Source organism: Arachis ipaensis, chromosome B10 (genome assembly GCF_000816755.2).
Source record: "Arachis ipaensis cultivar K30076 chromosome B10, Araip1.1, whole genome shotgun sequence".
NCBI lineage: Eukaryota > Viridiplantae > Streptophyta > Magnoliopsida > Fabales > Fabaceae > Arachis > Arachis ipaensis.
In genome coordinates this window covers 120,787,616-120,799,506 of record NC_029794.2, presented here as the reverse complement: position 1 = coordinate 120,799,506, position 11,891 = coordinate 120,787,616, and the positions used below count along the sequence as shown (strand labels likewise).

The following is an 11,891-nucleotide window of genomic DNA, read 5'->3' as shown; positions in this document are numbered from 1 at the left end:
ATCTTTTGTTGTAAATATCAGGGTGAAAATGTTTTTCTTTTTCACAAATTTATATAATCATCAATTCAAAAAGTTGTCATACTTCCACTCAATTCTCTCGAGATGTTATCAGGTATGATTTGTTTAGCCATACTAGGTATACATTAAAATTACTCACTAAAATTAATTATTAGTATAAAATACATGTTAAAATATAAATACACATTAAAAATAAATTAAACTACACATATATTTATATACAAATATATTAATAACTGATTTTAATGTACAAATAATATTTTTATTTTGCAATACATTTTCTTCGGCATAATTTTTTCTTGATTCTACCTAAACAATATATAATAAAAGGCCACACTTTACACCATCAATTTGAAAAACATAATTGAAAGAATTTATTCCCTTGATATACGTAATACGTTGCAAACAAATAAAATAGATGAAAACGGAATTGCAGCATTTATTCCATCTGGCATCAGCAATATATAAATCATGAAAGGAAAATGAATTGCGGTATTGGTATAAAATGTCTATATAGCAACAGAGAAACAATGCTTTCTGATTTTCCAAGTTTATGCTTTATACATGTTATGTACAAAAAATAGTGGACGAGACAGTGAAGGGACAATTACAAATAACAGAAGTTTATGAAGAGAATTAGAGAAAGACCCTAGTCATCTATCAGCATCCCTTTTCGAATAAAGAAAAAAAATATGTAGGGAGAACAAGAGGAATGAAATGATACAAATGATTGCGGAGAACTTTAAATTACAGGGAACTGAGGTAATCTTTTATTATTGACAAAATGGGGTTAGTATAAGGAGATCCCTCCAATGTCTGAAACATGATTCCATCCATCCGAGCTTGAACTCCTTCAGAGAATGTCAAGCCTTGTAACAATTCTTTCAATGTTTGTTCTGCTCCAATTAGAGAACTTCCTACGCCTAATAAAATCTGGGGAAGAGAAGGGCTAGGTCTAGAGATCTCCACAAGAGTAACCTAGCATATTGTTCAAGCACAATAAGCGCAATTTGGATTTGTACTCGCTCAATTTTGAACCCTAAATACAACATTCTTATATGGCGAAAATAAAGGTGATCACACACAAACCAACCTCTCTGTCTTGAGGTATGTTTGCCTTCGATTTTGCGATGGCAATAGCTCGTGATAGCCCACCAATAGCATCGACCAAACCGCGTGAAGCTGCATCATTGCCAGTCCAAACCCTACCCTGCGCAACCTCCTCCATCTTATCTACCTAGTAATAGAAAAGTTGCTTTAAGTCTTTACCTAAAATTTTCAAGGAGAAAGAACAGAAAAGCATTAAAATTAACACATTGAATTCAGAACATACAGTCATTGATCTGGATAAAGCTGCCTTGTCTCGAAATTGTTTATAAGCATGCTGTGCAGATTTGGCAAATAACTCTGCTTCATCTGGTCTATAGCAAAATAATAATAATAAAAATTAAAAAATCAAATGGCATATTACAGTGACCAATATTCTATCCAAATTCCTCATCTACTAGGATCTTCATACCTGAAAAATGAAGAAATAATATTTTACCTGAATGGACGTTGTTCGGCTGCAAGGACTTCAGCATATCTTCCTCTGGATATGACCTCCTTGTTAAAGCCAATCTTCTCATACAACTTTCCCAGGTTAAATTTTCCTACAAAGAAGATATGTTGTATCAGAAACAAACAGAAGAAATTCGTGTAGCACTGACAATTCATGATAGTATAATGTCTTTTCTCATCCTTCAAATCTCCATCAAATAATTTAATTACAGCAACAATTTCCTATTATTGCATTACCCCATAATGATACCTCAAAGTTCTATACATTCTTCATTTGAACTTGCTCATGATGCTACATTACTATGTTGAGAATTGAAAATGGAAACTATGTATTGAAGTGAATTTATTTCATGTTTTTAAAACAGTCAGTCAGACAAGCTATTTTATATATTTAGAAGCATACATATTTTTTATATCTTAGTGTCGACATTCTAACGTGTCTAAAACAGCTTCATCCTATATAGGTGTGAAAAAATTATAGGGCACTGGCTTTCCCTTTATGTGTAAGTAAACAGATAGTAGCAGTCTATACGTTATTGCATATCTCAATAGATAACAAGAGATGGAGAAATTTCCGTAGAAGGAAAAGCAGTTATAGGGACACAACAATTGCTGAGCAACATCAACTGATATCAATTATGCATCTGTCTTGAGCAATGGGAAAATGAATGGAGAGATTGATTTTTGCTTAGTGATGGCAATATGGCATGAAAGAGTCTCCTTTCTCCTAAGCAATCCCATTGGATTTTAACACGAATACAAAAGAGGAAGCTACTTATATATTCCATCATGTGTATGTATGTAGATTATTAGTAAACCCAAGCCTTTAGTTTTAGTTAAATTAACATAAACTACAAGCTTTTCTACTTTCAGCAACTGAAATTATAATACATCATGGTTCACCTGTGACCACTCCAATTGAACCAGTTAAGGTAAGACTTTCTGCAACAATGGCTTGTGTTCCCATTGCCATGTAGTACCCTCCACTTGCTGCCACATCAGCCATTGAAGCAATGACTGGTTTTGAAGCAGCCAAAAGCCGGATTTCTCTCCACATCCTGCAGGTTAAGGCATTAGATAGGAGAATGTCAATCATGTCACCAGTGTATAATAACCAAAACAAGCTTAACATTATACAACAATCCACAACGACAAAATTTACTCCTCTCAAGTCCAAAAGTATCAACACAGAAATGTGTCAACTAAGGATAAATAGTCAAAGTATAGACGCAACCAACCAATAATTTCATCACAAAAAGAAATAAGAAATTGTTATGTTTCATTTATTAAAGTTGCATTTTCAAACATAAAATTAACATAGATGGAAATTTACCAGAACTTACAAATCAGAAGCAAGAGCATCTCCTCCAGGACTATCAATTCGGATGATAGCAGCCTTAAATTTTTTTGACTCTGTTGAGGAAACAAATACCCAATTTGAACGGGAACAAACATAAAAGGTAAATGATAAAAAAAAATTATTAAGGTTATATTCAGAAACAACTTAAAATAAATGTATTCATTTAGCTTCCCATTTATTATTATGTGATGTCTGGAAGTAGTTAATAATATAACTCTGCTTAAACTTTGATGTCTATTATGCATCACAGAAAGCTACCATATCCAATGTAAATAGCCTGATAACATTCCACCGAATACTGATTTGTCTGATTATACGCTAAGTTCACTCAGTCTCCTACTATGAAATTTAACATAAAACTTATATCATCAAGTTTACCTCTGACACTGCGAATCTTCTCAATGAACTTCTCCGCAATGATACCTGAGCTAGACACACTTACTTGGCTCTCAACACGGCTAATGCTCCCGGAGGCTCGAATGATGGCTATCAAATCTTTACCACTTGGTATTCCAACGGTCCATTTCTTAACTCGAGAGTATTTCCTGATTTTGATCAATGAAAAAAAAATGATGTGTTAACATGAATTACCTGGTAATTATTATTTTTATTCATTTTCTGGTCATAAAGAGAGTTTGTAAGAAATAAGTTAGAGTAGAAAAGGAAATCAATAGTGAGTTGCATGAAAACTGCAAATTAGATAAATGGTGTTTTCTCTATTTTGCTATACCCAAATATTTGTAGATTAGTGTTTTCAAAATTTAATATACAAATTAACCAATATAATTAGCATATAATATATGCCTACCTACACCAAATTCAAAAGTTTAGCATTCTTTCAATTATACATGTCTTGGAAGGATGCAACAAAAATGGAAACTGAGTTATGTTAGATATCCTATATGTTGTTACAGTAACATGTAAATTTAATATTAAAAATAATTACAAAACTGAAGTAGGCTTTGAACCGAGCATTGCCTTTATATCGCAGTTTAAAATTGATAGAACCACTCACACAGGTTTAACAGAGGATGCAATCAAGATAATTAGTACAGTGCAAAGATGCAATTACTTGAACGAAGAAATAGGGACCAACTTATCATCAATGGTATTGTGACATCAAATCTATTAGCATCCCCTTGGAGCATAAACAATGAGAGAAATTAAATCAAAATCCAGAATGATCCCAATCAGATGGGGAAAAAATACAGCCACTGATGTATATAATTCCTTTTAAAGCAAGAAATTTAAAATGAATTAATTTTGTTGGGGACAACATATGAGCCATTGAACAATAACTGTAATTTATAATTACAGGAGTAAAATCAAGACTGGGAACAAAACTTTTAACAGGCAGAAGCTGAATTTTATAAGACTAAGGATTTGGTAGGATTTTTCCTAGTTAGACATTTCTAAAGCTAACTTTTAAGCAGCATAAACCAAAGTACATCTCTACAAGTCCACAGGAAGAAATTTCTACCTATAATCCACCATAGGCAGATTTTTCTCTGTTTTCACTCCAGTTCTCTCCTTCAACATGGCAATAACCTGCAAAACATTTTAATATTTCTTATCCGTTTAGCCCCATAAGATAGAGCTCTACTGACATCCTTCAACCAAATTTATTAACCAGTATTCATTAACCATTTCTATGAATACACGAACTAATAAGAGATTAAAGTCCATAAGCAATGAAACCAACAAACTCTTAAGTAGAAGGATAAAACTTCAATAATTGGAATTCTCCATTCAGACACATCCACCATTGTTCCAACTTACACTCTGAGTATGATTATATTAATAGAACAGACAAACTACACATAAAAGTAGTCTTTTGCATTACTGGAAAATAATTATGTACCTCATCATCATAGATTATGTTCGATATGAGGCCCTCTTCTTTAAGCTTATCTACTTGATAGACACCTTCATTTATGAAGTTCTCGATGTCTTCTCTTTTCTTTCCTATATGAAGTATGCAGAAGCTCAAAAGTTAGTTTATTTTGTTATTACAGATTCAAGTAAAACTTCCAGTGCATATGCACCTTTGGCAGAAGAGACTTTATCTAGCCAATTTGAATAGATGTTATCAAGCAATGCAGTCAGCATTTCACAATTTTCTTCGGAAATGGTTCTTCGTGCTAGTTGATCTCCTGCACTTTTATATTTCCCAATCCTTTCAACTTGTGGTTCAATTCCTATATTATCTAAAACCCCTGAAAAGAATCAATAAATGACGTCAAAAAAAAAAAACATTAGGGTTACCCATAGCCATCAGAGGACCTAAATTTTAAAAGGGTTCATCAAGAACATAAGAATACAGAAAATATTTAGAGAATAAACAAAGAATGATCTGATGCAGTAAGCATTAGTCTAATGTTCGAAGAATTTACTAAGCATGTATTCTCTACTGCTGTTTATTATGGTAAAAGAAAGGGGGCAGACTGGCAGTACCATATTTTGACATGGGGCAGTACCAAAATTATGTAAATAAGATCATTATAAAGAGAATTTTCCAAGTAAGCCCGTTACAACTTTTTAAAGGAACCAATGATAGAAAACCACTTTTGGTAGGCCAAATAAAACGGTGAAGCAAAGAGAATAAATATCCATCTAATTTGGCACTCCAAAAGATGTATGCAACATAATATTAGTTTCCATTTCCATTTATCAGTGAGCACAATAATTAATGTCATCAATATCATTTTTTTAAAATTTTAAAAAAAGGAGAGGAAAACAAAATCAGTTTACCTCTAAGGAATGAGGCTTGAACAGTCAATCCAAACAATGAAAAGTAAGCACTTGGGGGCGCATATATCTCTTCACACGCACATGCAAGGTAATATTCTTTTTCTTGGCATGTAGGGACGAAAGCCACAACGAACTTTCCTACAACAATAATCAACTATCAAAGCATATTATAAGTACTAAAAATCACTAACAACACTCAACATATCAATGAAGAAGAAGAGGTCACCATATTTGCTAAGACCTCGGCTCATTTACACTACGGCATAAGAAGATGACATCGATGCTCCTACACTTAAAAGATAATATACTTCAAGAAAAGAAACCTACTGCTTACAAAACCATATCGATATATTTAAAAAAAGGTTGTGGTTCAGGCTAGCCTAGGCGGGACCTAACAGGGACAATGCAAAGTGTCCAAGTTCATGTAATGTAACTCTGCATGAGGTGAATTGAAGTTCTTTGTGAAAGTAAATACTAAACCAGCTCATTTGACCTCAATATTAAAGTTTCTATAATTAGCATTAGATATGAACAAATTGTTAACTCTTGGTTTTTCACATTCAACATCCACTATCGAATGCCTAACGCAGAAGTCCGAAATAGTACCCGATTGTTTGAAATTCAATATGTGTCTTCGAATTTCCTCAACTTTGCCCCACCCACAATTCAAACCTTCAATATGCAGATAGATCCCAGAAATACGAGGATCATAAGCAGCTTTCACGAAATTCTCACAAATCTGAGGCAGAGAGAGTCCAGGAGAAAACCTAGTCTTCACCTGATCGGATATCTAAGTGCACAAAACAATGTTTCAATTCAGAAGCAAACATAACATAATACACAGAGCAAGTTCATATCAGTCTTCAGCCACAGGAATGTATTAATCCCTACAAAAATCTAGCATTGACCTGAGATGTATCACTTCTCACAAATCGCAAATTTGCAAGAAGCTTTGACATTTGCAATGAAATTCTCAGGCCAAAGGTGTATCACTTCTCACACAACCTTCCTTAGCAATGAAATTCAAATTTTTTTTCCCTCTATGATACAATCTAACATAAAGAGACTTTCATTATATATAAAAACAAGTTGGCCAATTCAATCTCATAGCATAAAATGTATGAAACAGTATATAAAAATGAACCTGGCCACGAAGCTTCATGGTGAGGACGCTACCCTTGCGAACGCGCTCCCAGGGTAAGGCAAAGAGCATGTTAAGCTTGACGAGCAAGCTCCGGAATCCAGTAACTGGTTCGAATTTGAATTCGCCAGTGGGATACTCCTCATCAGGAATCGTAACAGTTTGATTATTGTCAACGGCAGCTTCAGAATTGGAATCAGAATCGGAATCGAAAGCGCGAGGGAGGGGAAGGCGAGTCCTACTACGAGAGTTGCGAGTGCTGAAGGAGGGTAGTTTGGGAATAATGGAGAGAAGAGGAAGGCGAGAAGGAGAAGTGTAAGAGGATAAGGTGCGAATGGAAGTGAAGTTGTGAAGAGTGGGCGGTGGTGGAACAAGAAGCTTCGACATTTGCCCGCGTGGAATACACAGCGGAAAAAGGAAGTGAGAATGGCGAAATTGGTGAGAATGGTGAAGAAGAAGAATGAGTGACTATGTAAGAAGAATGAGTGACTAGGTTCGCTTTAGTCCACGTCTTCGTTTACTATGAGCCTGAAATTCTTTACTTCATTCCCTATCTCATCCCAACACACAAGCTTTCAACAAACTGTGTTTTAATTAACAGATTAGTTGAGTAAATACCCATAGTTGTTCCTGAGATTCACGCAATTATTCATAGTAATCTCTAAGATCCCGATTTTTCTATTGTAGTCCTCTAGATAGAGCTCTGAACACTCAAACTGGTCTCTGGCCATATTTCAGGTGATGACTCATCACCGGAGCGCTGACGTGGCCGCGGATTGCCACACTGGAAGGCTTCGAAACGGCGTCGTTTTAGTTTGGCGCCCTTGATAGCCAAAAACGTCGCCGTTTTGACGTTATTTAACATGAATATCAGTTTTCTCGCCAATACAAACTTCACTTGTCTCTTCTTCTTCCACCCTCTGACTCCATCTTCGTATACTCATCAATGGCGTAACCGTAGGGTTCTAATCCCTGGGTTGAAAAAGTTGAGAGAAGAAGAAGCAAGAGGTTTTCGTTCTTCCCCTCCATCACCAGAAGCAAGAGGTTCGGACTTTGTGATCGTATTCAAGGTAATCTCCCTCCTTTTTTTTACTTTGCATTTTCGATTCAGTGTTGGTTGTTGATATGCAAGTTGTTTGTGTGTTTGAGGTTCGGGGGTTTTGGGGTCGTTGTAGTGTCTAGGGTTTGAAGGTTGGCTAGGGTTTGTGGGGTTGCTATATTTAACCGGAATGAAACAGGAATATGGTTCAAAAATGTGTTCTTGAGGTGTTGATGTCACACTCCAACACCAAAATTCATACTACATCTAAAGTCACACAGCCACCACCAGTGTCAAAGACTCCTACCCAGCCCAAGGTGCCAACAAAAAAATTCCAGCTTATGAATAGTTTTTCAAATATCAGTTTAATTTTTCAGAGATTCACTTGATCCTGGAGTGATTTTTTTTGGCCATCCTGCAGTAGCTCCTGGACTAATTACTTCTATTTGAGAACCACTTGTTATAATCTTTCCAAGAGCATGTTGATATTCCAAAAATTTCAGGGACAAATAATGAGCTTTTATCTTAATTTTATCTTTGTTCACTTAAGTTTTTGTAGTAAGATGAATTTAAGAGATGAGTTTTTATTTGATAGTGATTTGGATATGAGTTAAAATACACTAGTACTACAATAAATTTATCAAAGCTTACATTGTCTTGAAGTACACCATTGATTACTATATAGTTAAGTTTGACAGCAAGGTAGACTTGTTTTGCCTAAAATGTTTCCATGTTTGGCTAAATGCCTCTTTGAAATTTGTGATAAATGTTGTGTAAGAAGAATTGCCTAATAATCTAGTCAGACTAGATATGCTATTTCAAAAGGCAGTGAAATCTGAAATTGACATACAGGTCTATTAATGGTTTATTGTTATACTTAAATTTTAACAAGAACTAATTGAATGGTGGAAAATTAGTTGCACTTTTAATAAGAATAGGAAAATGAAAGTGGTGTTTTTATCACAAAAAAAAATGAATAAAAAATAAAGTTGTGTTCTGCCAGATTTGTTGGACTTGAGGAAACTAACAACTTGATGCATTTTATTCACTAGCAACTTTGTCATTTATTTATAACATTTAGTCAGAAAACCTTTCCATCGTTTTGCAGTGTAGATCAATTAGTGGAAGAGAGATTTTCATTCTCATATTGTCAGGGAAATAGATTGCTATTGCCTTAGTTGACCAAAGCAAATTGAGGTATAGGTTTCTTCTTATATGTTCTATTCTTTTTTGGCTTCAATACTTAATTGATGATAGCTTTTCAACAGTAACATACTCCACGTTCTTACCAAATTTTTACATGGTGCCTGTGGTAAACCAAGTTTATTCATTTGATACCATCTTTTTTAGAAGAAATTTGTCACTCCAATTGCATTATAACACATATTTTTTGTTTATAGTTTAGCTCCTGAATCATTGTCTGATTATATGTATATCTGTTAGGGACTTTTATGGGGATCGATTGTAAATTTTAAGGACTTTTATGGGGATAAGCATAAACGTTAGCAACTATTATGGGTCACGAATATAAAGTCAGGGTCATATATGTGTACATTTTGTTGAAGCTATATATGTATAATGTTTTCTGAATCTGGCAGGGACTGATATTAGCAGTGAAAGAGGTGATGCCTGATGTGCATCACCGTTTCTGCGTCTAGCATTTATGAAAAAATTTCAACAAGAATTGGAAGGACTTACAACTATAGAAACTTTTGTGGGGATGTGCAAGGACAACAACATACCAAGAATTTAGAGATGGAATGGACAAGATCAAAAGGTTAAATGAGGATGCTTGGGCATATTTAGAGAAGTGGCCGATGGATGCTTGAACCAGAAGCTCATTCAGCCATATTTAGGAGTTTCTGTTTTGTGTAATTAGTCTTTTCCATTGTACAATGACTAGATGGTGAATTGTGATCCAAAGGCCTTTTTGATATGCCATGCTTTTGATGAAACTATAGATAGCATCATAATGGTTTCTAGGCTGCCTTTTACCTTCATCTTTTGTTGTTTTTTGATAAACAATGGAATTTATCTTAATATACTATGCTTTGTGGTTTACCAATTCAGGTGGAAGCAGTTTTTTTATTTTTTTGATAAACAGTGAAATTTATCTTAACAACAGTTTCATAGTTAACAGCATTTTTCATTCCATCAACAGGCAATTTTTTTTATAAACAATGGAATTTATCTTAACAACAGTTTCATAGTTAACAACATGTTTCATTCCATCAAGCAGATTTTTACATCTGTTGCTAACAGGAAACCCTAAACCACCAACTCATTCATCATTTACAATACATGATCACCAACAACACTATCAATACAAACACAGCTAACACTAACAATTGGGTAATCAATTATTCTAACCCACATTATAGTTGGGGCAGCCATAAAACAGTTTGTTCGGATTCGAATCTGTGCCAGACCATCTGAGGACCGGCCTGCAGCCATAGCCGCACCATTCTGGCGGGACCGATCTTCTACTCTTCGTTTGCGTTCTACTCCGTTTCCAGCTAGATGGGGAACAAACAGAGCTTCAACCTGCAATGCTACCACCACCCATCATCGACATGAGTAGCAGCCCCAGCTAAAACTGTGTGAGAGTAAGAAGAAGTGTATGAAAGAAGAAGAAGAAGAAGAGATGAACAAGACGAAGAGATGAAGTATCTGAGAATTTGGGGATTTAGGGTTATATATAGTACGAGGGACTAATATGGGTACAAATTGCAAATTAGCCAGCTCAGCTAGCCGTTGGGAGCCCTCCAGCGTGGCAATCTGCGGCCATGTCAGCGCTCCGGTGATGAGTCATCACCTGAAATATGGCCAGGGACCAGTTTGAGTGCTTGGAGCTCTATCTGGAGGACTACAATGAGAAAATCGGGATCTTAGGGATTACTATGAGTAATTGCGTGAATCTCAGGGACGACTATGGGTATTTACTCCAGATTAGTTTGATTGCTCTATTTATCTGATTAACATGAACAAAAGTCATTCTTTCTTAACTAAGGGCCCGTTTGAATAGGTTCATAAGTGACTTTTTTTTAACTTTTAACTTATGAAAATGTGTAGTATTAATGTTTGGTACAATTTTCAAAACAAATTTGCAACTTTCTAAAAAGCTATTTTGGTGCTTAAGGAGAAGTTAAAAGAAATAATTTCTCTCATAATAAAAAGCTTTTCATCACTTTTCTCTTAAAATAAGTACTTTTAGAACTAAAAAATCAAACACAAAATAACTTATTTATAAGCTACTTTTAATATAAGCATTTATTGTTTAAGTTATTTCTTCAAAAGTAACTTAATTAAGTTGTTTACCCAAACTGGGCCTAAATAACCTATCCAACAAAATGTTAGGTACCAGACAAATGACACAGCAAAATATAGAGATAAAAAATTAGAAATTTGTATAAAATATGAAAATAATTGAATAATTTTCTTTGAGAATTACAACTTCTCCCTATCATAAGGAGATTACGATAACACTCTCTCTTGACAAAAGGAGAACACACTTCTCTCTACATATATAGGAAAAAACTACTCAAAGAAATATTATGTTATTCTATTTGGATGACTTGATTGAAATGAATTAAAGAAAAAAACTCAATTTATAAATGAGTCTCTTTAATATGAACCATCCGTTAATTAGAGGTATATAATTCTTCTCTTTTTCAACCATTAAAATTCTATGGTTATAAACTAGGATTGTTTATTACCTTTCATTTTATTTAGTTGTTATTTATTTATTTATTTTCTAAAATTAGCTTTACTAATTTTCACAATCTCCCACTTAAAGCTAATTTTGATAAATTTTCAAAATTCATGTTGCTCATGTATTCGTATGAGGATCTACACCATTCAAACTTTTCTGTGTTGATTGGTTTTGTCATGACATCTGCTAGGTTATCTTTAGTGTGAATCTTCTGCATATCAACACTTCCTTCTTCTACTACTTCCTGAACAAAGTGATGTTGTACTCCAATGTGTTTTGTTCTTGAATGAAAGGTAGGATTCCTTGCAAT

General features: G+C 34.4%; 1 protein-coding gene across 2 annotated transcripts; it reads right to left on the bottom strand.

Moving 5' to 3' along the window:
- LOC107623492 (serine protease SPPA, chloroplastic) lies at positions 497 to 7,403 on the bottom strand. 2 transcript variants are annotated; one of them, XM_016325782.2, is made up of 13 exons: positions 6,834 to 7,399; positions 6,296 to 6,479; positions 5,690 to 5,827; positions 4,984 to 5,154; positions 4,800 to 4,903; positions 4,419 to 4,486; positions 3,317 to 3,483; positions 2,922 to 2,991; positions 2,482 to 2,636; positions 1,565 to 1,670; positions 1,352 to 1,439; positions 1,112 to 1,255; positions 497 to 996 (listed from the first exon to the last, which is right to left on the bottom strand). In XM_016325782.2, the coding sequence occupies exons 1-13, from the start codon at positions 7,215 to 7,217 to the stop codon at positions 766 to 768; spliced, it is 2,010 nt and encodes a 669-aa protein (XP_016181268.1). In that variant the 5' UTR covers positions 7,218 to 7,399; the 3' UTR covers positions 497 to 765. The 2 variants fall into 2 exon arrangements, with proteins under 2 accessions (XP_016181268.1, XP_020968797.1); XM_021113138.1 differs by lacking the exons at positions 497 to 996; positions 1,352 to 1,439 and having other exon boundaries at positions 1,164 to 1,287; positions 6,834 to 7,403.